We start from the raw sequence: 16,216 nt of genomic DNA, 5'->3' as shown, positions 1-16,216 counted from the left end.
GTTGCTAATCCATAAGTATATCAGATTGCCGCTACCCTATCTGGTACTACCGTGTCCTCAAGAAGGCTAATAGTTTGTAAGTATTTATACATTTCGTTATTTTTTTCAGATGAGAGTTTTCAATGATATTTTAATCGACCTGAAAGAGAAGATCTCTGATTTATTCCAGTAATTAGGCTTTTAATAGCACTGATATTTATGCGCGGAAAAAATGACGCATTATAAGTAGCACATAATTAGCAAAAAACATTCGATGTACATGTATCGAAAGCTGCCTCTGAAAGCAATCTATTCAAGCTGCTCAGAGATTTCCGGTTTGAAAATTTCCACATACTAGAATATAAAGTTTCAGCACAATTCAACACAAATGTTCTTCGCCGCATTCATTTACACTGTACTTATCGTGTTAGAACGGCTTATAGCGAAAGTGTTCGATGGCGGTTCAAAATAACACGCAATGCTCTATATTTCAGAGTCTAGGGTTTCTTCAGTAGAACGAAAATTGCTAGAAAAAATATCAAAAGTTTTATACATGCGCTTCTTGTTACTACATGATCAGACTTTGCAGTCAAGCTTCTAGAAACGTCTGGATGAAAAGAGTTCTAACTTTGAAATTTTCTTTTATCACGTATTGCGCTTAGTCAGTATTCAGTGTGGCTTAGGTCTCCTCACATTCCCCTGCGATAGCCGCTCAAACAAACTAAACATATCCCTGTTTTTATTTCTGTTTGCCCTATAAGGCCGACTGTTTTTTCTCTTGTTTTTATTTATTATCGCTGTGACACAGTGTTTTATTGTCGAGCTTTTTACATATATATATATATATATATATATATACTTTCTAATCACATTGAGTTTAGATTCGCGTCGCAGGATTTTTCCACCTAGAAACGAGCCAGAACCAATCCGATTTCCTTACTTGGCATCTTCCGTACAGATATGTACATAAAACAGGACCTAAAATATTTAATAGCCCTTTGAGAGGGCCAACTTTTCCAAAAATTTTCCGCAAAGTTATCACGCAACTTGAGACATTTGTCCTTTAACAAGAGAATTTATTTGCTATAGTACAGAACATACATCTAAGTCTTCAGCTAGTTTATCGAAGCTGCTAGAATTTATAGAATAGAATAGGTAACCCAACGATTATTAGTAGTTGCACGCATCTCGTGATTGGCTTATCAAGAAACTATTCATAACAACGCATGAACATTTCAGTCCCTAAATGAATGGGTGATAAGGACCATATATGGAAAAAAAGATACATACAAAAAAAAAGCAACATTTACATAAAGACTCACTATTAACTCGATTTAAAAGAAAAGGTAACTTATAATAAAATCGAAATTAAGGTAATTTCATTTGTGTACGCGGTACCAATGGTTGCCAGGAAGACCTGTTCTAGGAACGGTTCTAGCCTTATAGTTGCTGATCAGAATAACTTTTTTGGCCTTGGGCCAGAAGGCGACATCTTAATAATAACAGCGTCTCACGAAACGGTATCTCAGAGACACGAGTAGCTCATCCGGAATGGGTCTGACTTGCGACAATGATTAGCAATTCCAAGCGAAATGTGGGAAGCTGAACCGGCCTTCGTCTCAGAAAACGAAGTTCTAGCCAAACCGTCAGCGACTATTAAAGTTCACTAAAGTAAAGAAAGTTGCAAAGATCAACGACATAACGAATGCTTTGGGAAGATTTGAATCAAATGAACATTTACATGGGAAAACTGAACAAAAATTGTAAGTCACATACTCCACCCAAAGGTAAAAGAACAACTACCTCCTTTCGGATTCAGTTCACGGGGATTAAGTCGGTATTACCGTCTTTTCAAGTTTTGTAAAGGAATAAGGGGATAGATTTTGTTGGTTAGAACATTAGATATGGTGAAACAATGAGGAATTTCCGAGAGGCTCACTCACTCCAAGCACTAAAACTAAACTAGCCCTGAACGTACGTACAAAACAGTTTAAAACGCTTTCCATTAAGATTCATGAGTGAACCTTTATTTAAACGAAATATTATGTGCAATACTCGTTCGCTAGAGCAAGCTTTATTTTAGATCTGCATTTACAAAATTAAGATTCTTTAATAAGTCTAACAATGTAATCTTCGTTCGATCACAGATTGCTATCTTTGCCTGACGAAGCAGAGTTTCTCTTGTACTCAGGCAACGATTTGATCTTTTCCTGCGTATGCTATTACATACAGCGCTCGATAGCTGTCCTGAGTGTCCGGAACATCCAAGCTACACGAGGACTCCATCGTTTTCGGTTTGACGAAAAAAAAGCCGTCACCGGTTTCACCTTTGACTCTTTTTTTGTCCTGAATTTGACGAGTGTCTGTTTTCTATGTTACAGGGACTCTATGAGCTTAATTTGCTCGAAAATCGACATAACTTAAGGCGAACGCCACCTGGAAGATCGCCATCGGCAACAGGATTTACCGCATCCCGGAAATAATTATGTACAATAGAAATTAAGTAGGAGCATCCTTCTAGTTTTTGCATAGCTGTTGTTCCCTCCTTCGTGCATATCTGACGTGCACGCCTATCCTACGACATTTAAATTGTTACCTCTACCTTCTTTACACTGTACACGAGTGTAGAGATACCCGAGGTTCTGGTGAACTGGCTTGTCACACGCCATATTCGAATGGAGTTCCTCAGAGTTCTCCAAAGCTCTTGATTGTTGCCGTTAAAGCCAGCTATTTTAAATCGCGTTACTAGTTTTTCTCCGTAGATTGTGAAATCGCACGCTTCTTACGTTGATCTATATGCAATAACGAACAACAGGTCCATCGTCGCGTCCTACCTACCTACTTGAACAAACTAGAATCGTTCCTTTAACGCACGTACGATTACGTTTAGTAGTTCCACAACTTCGAGTAATCCAACGCATATGAGACGTCTTTAACGTTAATCATTGTTTTTTTACAGCATTTTCATAAAACAGCAAGTGCGTCCATATTCATGTTATTATTGCTGGAAATCACAAAAGCTCACTGATACTCTAATTATATCGTAGAAATGAGCTGCGAGTCCTGTAGGCGAGCCACAAAAAGTAAGAACGTATCCAGTCTGTAAAATTTGATTCTTTCTTGACAGATTACACCCGTTCATTTAGCTATCTAACTATCTATCTAACTAACTACAAGTGAGTTCGTTTTCCGCGGTCCGTTTTCTACTCGTGTCAAACATGATGGGTTGCTTCATTGACCTCCTGAATGTTGGCGTATATGGGCTGACTAGAGTCACCACTGTTATCGTACAAATTGTCGCTATAGATATTTTGCTGGTGTTGTAGTGCTATGGGGGGCGTGTTGAATGTAACAAATTGATTCGATGGATGATTCGGAGGAAGCGGTGGAGGCGTGACGTTAGCGTACTCGGCCATTGAGGCCATCGCAGCCATATTCATGTTTGTCATCCCTAGGCCCGACGCTGGTCCGTCGTAAGGACCTCCGCGTTGAGTGGTTGCCTGGTAGTTGTTCTTTGGCGAGGACACCACGTTATTCTTGCCAACATAGCGAGCTCGAGCATGACTGCAACGCATAGAAAGTCAGCTTAGTTTTTTTATGTCACATTTTTCTATCTTAAAGGTCTCAATGCCGCAGGAATCCTACGTAGCACTGTCAAATTGAAACACGTCGATAGATTATATAGGATGCTAGCATTCACAATTTCTCTTAGATTTTTACGCTCGGTGCTGCCTTTAGGAAGAATGTTTAGTCTGGGGCATTGATTTATCGCTGGAGCAGCACAGAGCGTCCAGAAGCAAACCGGATCTCAAAAGAATGTACTTGAAACTTACATGTTAACCGGGGGACTTGGCTTATGCTTCATCCAGACCCAAGCAGCTCCAATGAAAACAGCCACTAGCAAAAGGCCTCCAACAGCCAATGAAATTCCAATTGAATTCGAGGTCTGCTCATCGTAGTGTGGTATAATGCGTAGAGTATCGACGTCATTGACGCGATCGGGTTCACGGTCGATGCACGTTGGCTCGCGACCGCTCCACGTCGCATTGGCCAAGCACACCCTTAATGAAGCGCCGATGAGCATCTTATCATGCAGGCATTCATACTCAACGTGAGAGTTGAATGTCGTAGAGCCGTTAACCAGCAGGCCGCGTCCGTGCTACACCAAACATTTACGAGAAAAACTCAGATTTACGTGAAACAGCCTCCAGAAAGTTCATCAAACGTGAAAAGACATGATATAACAGCAAAGTGATAAAGAAATTCACCGTTCTGATAATTTGCTCATATTCACAGGAAAAACAATACAAATTATATTAAAGTACAGTCAGTACTACATCATAAACTTAGTAGCAATAGGGTTGAGTAGCGTTTTATTGACCATAACAGAAGTAGACGCAAAATTCGCAGAGCCCTTTAAATGTCTTTGGGTACGTTGGACGTTATAATTAAAGAAAATGTTACAAATGATACCGGTATAAGGTCCGGTCGGCCGCAATCAATGACACTGCAGAAAGGGACTCCTGGAGGATCCCAGCGGCCGTTTACGCGACAGACACGTACTGGATCAGCACCCACAATGCGATAGCCGTCCTGACATGAATAGCTTGCGACGGCACCCACGTTATTCGATGACACCTGTTTAACAAAGCACGTCATTAGAAAACGAGAGAAGACTTATCGAAACCACCGACTCTAGCCAATAGGACGGAGGCAAAAGAACTATCTAATAAGGATTCAAGATGTATTTTGAGGTCATGCAGCATCCATCCGCGTTCGTTCGCGAGCACGTAACGTGCCCCTTGGAATGCCAAATACATGCTTGTTCCACTGCGAAAACCAAAATACACAAATGTTGAAATGTTTATTACCCAATTAGATACGTCAGTTTTTTTCGATTGTAGGTTGTCCCGTTCATACGCTGGCCCACGGATCATAGCCTAATGAATGACATGCATGAAATCCTTAACGTCGCCATTGACTAACCTATCCTACAAGGTCGATAGATGTGTTTAGTACTTTACATTCAGATCAAAACTGTCATCTATGATACGAGTCTGCACAGATATCGCGTGAAAGGTCTAAAGAAAACCTAATCGTTGAACAGGTGGATGGAATCAGCGTTAATTTCATAGAAAGCTCGCGCTAATATTGGATTTGCTGCTGATGTTTCAGCGTTTAATGTTTGTGATGAGCAGAATTGTCGTGACTATGAAGCGCCTTTAGTCACCATGACAGGACTGATTTCGTGACGATCCGAAATATATTCAGCGAGATGGGAACTACATTATATGTAGTCGTAAAATCGCGTGACCATGGTTACTTCAGGCCTGTATCGTACATCTTGTCATTGTCGTTGTTGTTGGTGCATGATGTGAGGTAACCTAGTCGCTCGTGATGTTACCATACAGTTTTAGAAGGCGGTACTACTGCGAAGATAAGATGAATTAAAAGCACATCCTAAAGGCGAAAGCGGACTCATGCAAATGTTTATTCAGGAGGATCGAATTTATTATTGTTATCTTTGTCACGATTTTCACTAAATCGGAAATTTATGTTGCGTCTTGGTGTGTAGAAATAATGTAATAGATCACATGCGAAAAAGAACCTGTAACACATGTTAAAAGCAAAGATGACAGGTGGCTGTGACTATATGTGTGCGGTGCTAATTAGATATGCGCATTTGGCTGGTTTGAAGCGTAGTAAATAACTATACATTTTCTTGTTTTATCAATTTTTTGTGTTTATTAGATCTGTTTTTAATAGACGATGATAGACAGGTCACAAAAAAGCTCGAGAGACCTTTTAGATCTCAAATAATACATGTACGACGTATCTAATTTAAGAGTAAAATAGGGAAACAAACAAGTTTACAAACGCTGTTCTAATCGCACAATTATGAATCAGGAAGACAGATATTCCATAAAAATCCTATTCTTTAGATTATATCGGGATGCGAAGTAAATAGATATGTGATGTAGCTGCCAAACTTCAAGCTGCCTTGTAATACAAGTTTTGAGAGGATATATCTTGGAATATAAAGAACGACTTAAAAAACAGTTACAGGATTCGAAACCACAGCCGGGAAGAAACCGACAGAAGTTGGAAGTGCAAAACTGCCGTATTCATAAATGTCAACTTTTCGAAATAAGCTGCACTAAACTTTCGAAATTGTGTTACTGCTCGTTGCTGTAGCAGGTGACGCCATCTGGGAACAGGTCACCGTTGGTTTTATAACAATGGCGGTCTTTTTCACAATCGACATAGCATATCGAATGGTACGCGGAGCTATAATGTTTATATCAACGTATGCATTAGCGAGCTTCGTCCTATAGCTCTGTTTGACCTCGTCAGAAGCCAGCGTTGAATTTATTTTAACTTCCGACGTGGTAAGCTCTATTTCCTTCACACTTGCCGACGTTGTTGTTGTTAACAGGTCTGGTGCGTTCGTTACGATAGTGGTATTACTGTCGACTGAACTGCTGTCGGGAGATAGATGCAAATTTGAGACAGGGAAGGTTATTAGAGTAACCGAAAGAAGTATAGGGGTGCTAGAATGAGAAGCACGACTGGGATGAAATAAGCCAGGTGTTATCATTGAACTATGGAGCGCGGTGATCGCAGCTGCTGCCAGGGTAGTGTTGAGAGAACGGTTCAAGGTGGGATCTTTAGAGACGGAGCGACTTGAGGAAGATGTTTTGGCTTCCCGTGGTGAGGTTGTCATGACCGACGCTGAAGGTGGACCTGATGGTAGTCTGGTCGTGTTCTGGGATGTAATCTTGTTCTGGCAGTTGATGCGCACGTCAACCGCGTCCACCATATTCAGTGTATCATCGTTGGCGACGCTCTGCAGATGCAGAAGTTCAGCCTCCGTCGGTAAGTAATTAGCATGAATAGGTGCCCACAGGCTTCATGTATGCGCATAATTTCGGAGTTGCCGAAATGCAATAGGCGCTATAGAAGAATCACGGATAAATAAAAAGATGCGACGAACAAACACTTGATGGAAAAACCCAGAGGAAAAGTGAACTAGGAAGATAATTGACGTGTGCGGGACAAAAGGGTAGTAACAGTCTAGCAACGTTAGTCTAAACTATTTGCCAATTAGACATGTATGCATAGAGATTTGCTGAAAGGAAGTAAATGCTAGCTGAAAATGGACTTGACGTTAATGGTCAGCAAATATCTTCAACTTAGTGAACCTAACTATTTTATGCTGTACGCTATCAATTCGGGAGGATATAAGCTGTATAATCGAAACAAGTAATAATAATTCTTTAAAGGAAGATAGATATAATAAACAGGCATGGATAATAACTTTTTTTCTTATAGACCATTTCTGTCTAAACATTTCGAAGTTCACGTCCAATGATGATTTGAATACTTACCTCAATAAGGAGTCGGTCATCGTTCCGAGGGGGATCGGGGCAGATCACTTCGACGCACACGGGCTCGCTTCCTGACCAGGTACCATTTTCAAGACAGAGCCTGCGTTCGGCCCCATTACCCAACCGATAGCCATCATCACAACGGTATTCCACAAGAGAACCGTAATGAGTTGTCTGAGATTCAGCTACACCGTTTGATATCGGGGGAGGCTTACCACACTCAATATCTGTTGGCACAGGAAGACTATCGTAAGGAACAAATTATCGCATATATATCTACGCTAACCAAAAGCCGATACAATTTTTTTTTTTTTTCGCTTCATAGTACTTATTTTTCTTTCATATATCGCTATATCTTATATGCTTTTTAAATAGATGTAATCAACTTTATTATAACTGCATCAGTGTAGGCAGATGTATTTTATCTCTATATACGTACTGTAATCCACGTTCTAAAAGTGTGTGACAAGACGATTAGAGCATCAACACAGAACAAAAATTATTCATATATATTTAGTTCCTAGTAGCGATTCGGGTTATTTTCACAGCATTTGATTTGTGGTAATAGATAATCGATATATCTTGCATCTGTTTAGCCTATACTTTTATTGCCCATTAGTATTAATTGATACCAAGGAATCACTTGATCCTATTTCAGGTAAGTTGACTCTAACTTTAGAAAACTTACAGTGGCATGTGGGCGGTTCGGTCCCATCCCATTCACCAGTGGACAGACACGTCCGCAGCGCTATCCCTTCAATAATATGGCCAGCCATACATTTATACATGACACTAGAACCGACCCGAAACGAGTCAATGGACGAACGATCATTGTTCGAATACAGAACCGTAGTGTTTGGCGCCACTTCCGGTGGAGCGCAACGTATCTCTTCGCATCTGGGCGACACGCCTGTCCAACGACCATCAGTGCCACAAACTCGGGTCTCAGATCCGACGAGTCGATAACCGTTCGTACACGAGTGCGTGATAACGGAGTCCAGCGTCGTCGTCGAATCATTCAGGTATTTGATCTCTCCTTTGAGAATGGGCGGGAGTCTGCCACAATCGACGAGCTGGCAGTGCAAGAGCGTGCCTGACCATAGACCACTTTTGAGACACGTGCGTGTCAGATCACCGGACATCAACTTGAATCCGGCCAAACAGCCATATTCAACGTTCGAGTGAACATGGATGTTCACCCGTTCACCTGTAATGGCGTCGGCTTTAATATAGGCGCCATTAGGAATCGGTGGCGGTGGGCATGCAATGATTTTGCACTCCGGCTCACGACCTGACCATATACCGCGTTCATTGCATGTGCGAGTCACGTCTCCGTTGACCAGCGTATAGTCGTTACTGCACGAATAGGTCACAACTGAGAGGTAGTTCCAGGTGCTATTAATGAAGTTAACGTTGCCATTGTCTGGCGGTGAAGGTTTGCCACAATCAACGTAGCGACAGGATGGGGCCGTGGCTAGAAGGTGATCAAACGACAGGGTTAATTAACCACAGGACAATGAAGCTTAAGCTCGGAATGGGTGTTCGGAGAGATCGTTTTTTGCAGCTTGCCAAGTAAACAGCTTCGAAATAAGGAGAAAAGGTGATTGATAAAACATTGCAGACCCACATGGTTCGAAATAATAAGAGGAAGGTGAAGGATCTGATATATTAAGCAGACTTCAAAGTGGAAATGGGCAACTCTATAGTAGGCTATTATACCATCAAAAGGTTTAGATTTTCAGCCGTTGTCTGTCTACCTATTCATGTGTCGATTAAATGTCGTTGACAAGGCATACTTTTTAAAATCAAAAACACTCTCGAATATAATTTCTGAAAAAAAACGATTTGGAAGAGGAACATATCTCAGCAAAATTATATTTGTGCTGGGTGTATAGCCTTTATAAGTACTAACATGTCCACTGCCCACCGAGCATGCATTTTCTCCTGCCAACGCCCACGAGAGCATGACCTCGCTGGCACGAATAAACGGCTTCTTGGCCTGCTTTGACGCCCTCCAGCTGAATCGAACCATTTACAGGTGGACTGAGTGTGCCGCAGAAGTTTAGTTGACACTTGGGCTCTTGCCCCGTCCAAAAGCCCGTTTTAGCACAGCGTCGGGTATCTTCGCCGGTCAATGTGTAATTGGCGTCACAAATATATTCGGCGGTGGCGTTGAACGTTGTTCGAAGATCCCGAAGTAGTGCCTTTCCGTTGGGGATATGCTTAAGCGGGCCGCAGTCAATATGTTTGCATGTCGGAGCACTTCCACTCCAGAAGCCGCTTTTCTGACACGTGCGTTCTGCATCGCCCTGAATCACACTGCCAATAGGACAGTCGTATTTAACCGTGCGCAGTACGCCGAAATCTTTGCCAACTAACGTTGAATTCTCAGAGACGTCGGGACTACCGCAGCGAACAGGTTCTGTTAAACAAACGGATCATTAGCGAAATGAAAATGTTCCTACGCGCTCCTTTGAAACCTTCATACTATTTACTTGGAACACACGTAAAGCCTGCATAGGGAAAAGGCATTCCTCCTTACAGAAATAAGACAGTCTGATGAGACCGAGGTAGACTCGGACAAAAAAATTGTACAACTGTTACTAGTTAACTAAATATATTCATCGAACTATGGCGGTGATCTATAGATAGCCTCAGTGGCTTGAGTCTACTCACCGTATTGACAGATCCACGGTAAGTAATCGAGATCACAATTGAAATCATTAAACATCCAACTGAGCTTTTGGTCCAGTACAATACAATTTTGTTGTTTGTTATAGTTGTTTGGCTGGCCCTCTCCCCAAAGGAGACCGCCGGATGGAATAGGTTCATTATTGCTCCAGAACCAGCCTCGTCGGCCGGGTCCTATCCCTCGTTTGAGCGTCGCGCCAATCCAAACAAGGCCTTGGTTCAACTGATTATTATTACTGCGACGCGTGAGCTCGCTCCCGATGAAAGGTAGCGTCCGTCTGTATACAAGGGTGCCAAACAAAAACCGTTACGGATTTATTATAGTGGAGTATTTGAAAAACCTTTCAAATACACAAATATAAAATTCCTTCATACAGAAGCTCATAACAGTCTCTTTATACAAAGCCTTTTCAGATACAGATTGCTGTGGTTCTCTTTTTTCTAAATGAACTTGTCAGTTAATAAAGCAACATTGGAAACAAGGGGGCTTTAATTAAGACATTCACTATTTAGTCACTACTTATTAGTTTATTTAACGTCAAGCAAAATCAGAATCACCTGCAGTGTCGAAAGGTAGGTATTAGTGCCGAACTCAACGTTCACATGCGTTTAATTTACTCACCTGTCAATATTGTACATAAGCAGTCCGCCCCTCTTCTCGCAGTGTTCCTCAGCCAATTTCCTGCTTCCGCCCTGCAGGTGGAACTCGTAGCAGTTACGCAGGATCGAGACGACATCGTCAAAGTGTCCGCACATTCCTACGGAGAGCTCCTGCGTGGAAAACACCTGAACTTCGCAGAGTGACAGGGATCCGTCACCTCCGACCATCTGAACAGAGACATACCGTCCGTTGATGGGATAGGCACAGACGAACTCCTTCATTGCGCCATCTTCGAGAATACCGGGAAACCAAGCACACAAACGTGAGCCTGTCAACGAACTCGAGTTGGAAACTCGAATCTCGATATCATGTAGAGGTTGATGTCCACAACAGCCCCGAGTGAGTATCCGAACTACCCGAACTTCGTACGCCTGCAAGAGGTCTACCTGCCACCAAGGCGAATTTTCGACTCTGGTTTCCGTACACACGGGTTTTTCACCAACGGTAGAGAGGTCGCCGTCGTTAGCCAACTTGGCGGCCGCCAAATTTTTTGTCGATATGCTCGATTGTTTCGATGGCTTATTTAGAGCCACATTTGTCGCTGTCAACAAACACAACGATTTTCATATTATTAGTCTATGTGATCGCGCTAAAATTGAGGGTGCTGTGAGATAGGTACAAAATAGTAGAAGGAGGCTGTACTCATCTTTGTAGTGCTAGACATCTGAGAAGCAACGAGGTAATATTTTTAACAGAAAGTAAACTTTAATATACATGTCGAAAGCTACCGTAATAAATGCAATAAGGTCGTCCATGCACGGAACTATGCACGATAAATGTATGGTTAAACAAACAATCCCACATGCATAAGAAATTGATAAGTATAATACGTACCGCAATAGGGCATTCGGCCTTGCCATCTTCCACCTTCACATATTCGCATTGCAGGACCGAAAAGCTCGTAACCAGTATCACAGCTATAGTTCGCTTTTGATTCACTAGCTGACATCTGTAGATGAACCGTAGAATAGAGTGGAACAGCTGGCGGGGGACAAGATTGTGCTGCGAGTTTGGATCGAGCAAAAAACCGGGAATAAGAAAAAGCAAGGCAGCGACTTGTTAGACATTCGATATCATTAATCAATTAAACCAAGCCACTAAATTAGAGTTAGGAAATAAGAAGACAACCGAGTTACTATTAAATTGGCCCTTGACAACATATGTGACATATAATTGTTTATCGTTACGGGAACCCAAAAGAAATCAGACAAGTCTGTTTGATGTGTTGATGCAATTTTCCTTAGTTAGACAGTTTTTCACGCTACTATAAACACAACCAAGTGCATCGCGTGTGTAATTGTAAAATTACTCTCTTCTAAAGAAAACAACAGAGAATTTCCTTGCCGAGAGAACAGAATCTCCGCTGGGCCCTTCGTGACCACGCTTGACTATCTCAATATAATAACGTGCTCGTCATTTTCGTCTGCTAGAGCCTTGTTTTCAGCCGTGTCGCGTGGCGTTGGTTGCATAATAGTCTACATTTGGAAACGTTTACCTCGCAGTGTGGGAACGAACATTTCGCTAAGTAGAGAGGAACTTTGGCAAGGCCGAGCGAATTAGAATAATAGTAAAACTGACAAGACACGAGCCGAAGATAACCAAGTGACGCTGGAAGCTACTTGTGTCAGGACAACCTAAATAAACACACCACCTACTTGTTATCGGGAAGGAAAAAAGTAACAGTAGGAACGTGAACGCTAAATAAAACGTCATTGAATATTATGGATAATGGGTTAGTGGATATGAAAGACGATATCATTAACAGAGTGTCTGTACACATTATTTGTAAACATTTAATTAAGGTACGTGAAGACAACACAAGAAATAGTCGTAAAGATCAGCGATAACCGTAGGTTTTTTTTATGTATTTCTTGAAGCTTAACGTGTAAAAACGCATAGAACTTACTATTTAGTATGCTCTATTTTCACTTATTATTTAATAATCATCACGTGGATCATGCACCGAAATGTTTCAACAAGCTCAATTGCTTTGCAATTAAGGTTACGAAGCTCAAAAAGGTATTCGAGAATATTTTGTCTATACTTTTGTTTTGGGAAAATTTGTATCTAGATCACGTTGTGCTCCTAGTTAATATTTTTAGAATCAATTTCAAGGACGATGGAGCAGACAACTTGCTTCGCAGTGTAACTTCACAAAATGTTACTTCCAAAAAAAACTATTTATAATATATCAATATGCCACCACACGAAATATATATACTTAGTCGTATATCTAATAGTAATGAGCGTTTTATAATTTGCTTTGTAAAAGTTCGCAGGCTATAATCATTCGATAAATAGTGTTCGGTTGCCCACGCTAAACAAATCAGAGTAAGTTATTATATTTGAAACGCTTACCCAATCGTCGCTACTTGTTACTAGGTAAATAACTTAACAATTACGCGATTGAAGCAAATTCCAGCTACGAGCGATCATTGTACTCATTGTGTCAGAACGATCGATGAAAACAATTTTCCCCACACGCCCGAAATGTTCAAGCCTATGGATTGGTCTCTGTCTGAGTTTGGAAACCTATGTAGCACCGTATCGGGGTCATAAACAATTTAATAAACAAATTAGGACTAGACATTCATATTTATGCGTCTGCGTTTTAAATACGACCAGCGTCACCTTAAAGGCATTTTGTTGACCACTTACGCTTCCAAGTATCTCTGGAAAAAGGATCGATCCACTCGTCCATAAAATTTATAAACCCAGCATTTAATGGTTAAAAAACAAGCATATATATTTGTACAAGACCTCAAATATGAATAATATATAGAGCGGCGTGCATAAACTGCGAATTTTCTTCATATTTTTGTTTCTAGGATTGTGTCTAATAGCAAGAACAGATAGTTCAGTATATTGTTTTTCCTATTCTATAAGTGTTATTCCCGGTAGATGTTTTTATTTATTTATATTTTTTATGCACCTTTATTGAAGGTCACCACTATTCATCACGAATACAGCTTTAATCCGAAATGTAGATCACCCACTAGTAGTTTTTTTGGAATTATTCCTACTCTATTTTATTGCAGAACGTTTTCGAAATAACTGTGCATCGAATGGTATCCGTGGGTGTTGAATCATTAAAGGGTCGTGCAGACTTTAGTGGAACTAGCTTTTAGATTGATAGCGTGTTAAAGCTCGTAAAAATTCGAAGGCTCAAAGCCGCCAAAAAGTTTAAAAGATATAAAAAAGTGTAAACTCCCAAAATGGCTAACCACCGTATCTTACTAGAACGGCCAAATCGGTAACTGGTATTTTCCTCTTTAAAATAGCTGATAGTTTCGGTACAAATATCCAGGTGTGTTGCAAGTAGCTTTACGAGCCGCTTCGATGAATTTTTAAGCTCGCTATATCATAACCCTATCAAGGATCTTCTGATTTAACTCATATAAATTTTTTCGGATTTGCAAAATCGATATGATAATAGCATAAATCGTCGTTTTCGATTAAGAAATAAGGTTCAAAGTTTCATTGAAACTTTTCCCACAGCAAAGAGACTTCTTATTGCTGTTGATGTGCACTAAAATTCCGTGAACGATGCGCTGCTGTATACCATAGTGGGTTTATTGTTTTGTTCTATGAAGCATTGGTTTTCGTCTGATTCCAGAAGTAGCAGAACATGAGGAACAGCAAGCAATAGTGAACTACTTAGCCCAATAGTGATTGCAGTAGCAATAATAACACCAAGAGTTCTCGTAACATGAGTGTGTCACAGGCAATTGCACGGAGGGAGTAGTTGCAATTACTGATTTTAGCGCTAGTGTAAAAAGTTTCTCTTCAGCTAACATCACCTTCGAATTGAACCATTTGCAACTACACAGGCAACTCCGAAAAAGCGGGTAAGACCACCAGTTGCTACTGCTGTCCTGATCATCTGTGGCCATCTGTTCGGGGTAACGGACAGCGGGGAGCAGATAGCCGGTAGCTGATACGAGTACGCGGTTCCTGCGTCCCAAAATCCCTACGCCGTCATAGATTTTCGTTACCACCACTCATACGATTGGTGGCGATAGTAAAATAGGCCGATAATGATAGTTGAATTCGATTTAATACTCCACTGATTACTGGTGTCGATGTCCCGCAACAGCAACTTCGGTGCCGGTCGTTCCCAATCAGCTCAGTTCTCAGGCCAGCTTATGTCTTATGTTGAGCATCGAACTGATTAATGATACAGCAACAATATTTAACAATTACTTGGTCCAACAGTCAACGGACATATCGGCGTAGCAAACCACTCGTTGTAATAAACTATTTTGTTCGTTACGTCAAAGTGACGAAAGCGTTTGCTGAATTACGACAACACTATTTGCCGACAACTTTAACTTATTGCCTTTTCAAAAATTTATCCTATTATGTTATTGTTGTATCTTCCCTATGTGTTGTGTACCTAACAAGCAAAAATCGATAAAGGTTAATTTTATTGTTAGCCTTTTCGAGTGAGATGGTCCAAAAGGGGAAACGTAACAGAGTAAGCTAACGGCTAAGTAAGTTAACGGCGTTTGAGAGCGGCCTTCTTAATTTTATTTCGATTATCTTTCTTTGTATGTACGCTTAGCACAGCTTTGATTGTCATAATGGAACAATAAGAATATGGCTGGCGACTCACGCGTGACATAATTGTTATAACAGCTATAGTTTTGTACGAGGACCCCCTGTATCTACAAAGTGTTTGTTCCGAATTTAAAAGGTAAAAAAATAGTGGCCGTGTTATGTTTGTGCGTATATAATCATATGCATTATAGCTATGGATATCGTTCAGGTTTCAGATAAGATGTTCACCGATTGTTGGATAAATTTTGCATATTTTCAATGCCGATCTATTAGGTGCTCGGTATGCAAACAGTCCTTTTAGGCTGGGTTCTCTTCAATACCTATTAAATCTAAAATGATAAATCCTAAAAATGATTATAAAACTTTTCAATAAGCGGGGAGGCAAGAATCTGAATCAGCCTTGTTTGATTGGGCATTTCACTCAAGTTGACAGTTGCCACATGGTGGCAATTATTTTTCTGGCGTATAGTTTTTAGTAGCGAAAAAAATCATCTAGCTCGTCCATATTTAGTAGAGCTAGTGAAGTACTGTCCAATATACATATCTGTAGTTACTGTTATTGGCAACAAGTACTCGTTGCATGAACAAATTTAACAGGCCAATTTCCCTACCTACAAATCTACAACGACTACTTATCATAATCAAAAGACGCTGGCCTGCAGTTTTCATCATCTCGGCTACACCATATAAATTTTAGTTTATGAATTTCATCAGTTTCCTCAATCGTATCCTATAGAGTCCCCACTAGTAAAACAAACTGGAATATAACAGCATTCGTGATACATGTATGGTTACATGAAATTTGTCTAAGATTAGTAAGAAAAGAGATATGGTTCCCAGAGGATCGTTTCGGCTGCGGAAGGGAAGCGTGTGCTTGCTTGATGTCAACACATAGGTAATCATCTATTATAGTATATGTTAATTGGAAATATTAAGG

General features: G+C 40.7%; 1 protein-coding gene across 3 annotated transcripts in view; it reads right to left on the bottom strand.

Moving 5' to 3' along the window:
* Positions 1-1,030: 1,030 nt before the first annotated feature.
* The window catches only part of LOC111261559 (CUB and sushi domain-containing protein 1), a 97,061-nt gene continuing 81,875 nt past the window's right edge, over positions 1,031-16,216 (bottom strand). The window contains exons 2-10 of one of the 3 annotated variants that reach the window (XM_022835156.2): positions 11,554-11,721; positions 10,681-11,260; positions 10,044-10,336; positions 9,280-9,789; positions 8,056-8,841; positions 7,368-7,594; positions 4,453-4,617; positions 3,813-4,138; positions 1,031-3,543 (exon numbers count right to left, since the gene is read on the bottom strand). In XM_022835156.2, coding sequence (XP_022690891.1) covers positions 3,192-3,543; positions 3,813-4,138; positions 4,453-4,617; positions 7,368-7,594; positions 8,056-8,841; positions 9,280-9,789; positions 10,044-10,336; positions 10,681-11,260; positions 11,554-11,721 — 3,407 coding nt within the window. In that variant the 3' untranslated portion in view covers positions 1,031-3,191. Of the gene's footprint in view, positions 3,544-3,812; positions 4,139-4,452; positions 4,618-5,696; positions 6,827-7,367; positions 7,595-8,055; positions 8,842-9,279; positions 9,790-10,043; positions 10,337-10,680; positions 11,261-11,553; positions 11,722-16,216 lie in introns of those variants that run through there. The other 2 variants (XM_086968748.1, XM_022835166.2) reach the window with 2 other exon arrangements.

This window comes from Varroa jacobsoni, unplaced genomic scaffold (assembly GCF_002532875.2).
Source record: "Varroa jacobsoni isolate VJ856 unplaced genomic scaffold, vjacob_1.0 scaffold_62, whole genome shotgun sequence".
Lineage (NCBI taxonomy): Eukaryota > Metazoa > Arthropoda > Arachnida > Mesostigmata > Varroidae > Varroa > Varroa jacobsoni.
This window is presented reverse-complemented; position numbering and strand designations above follow the sequence as displayed.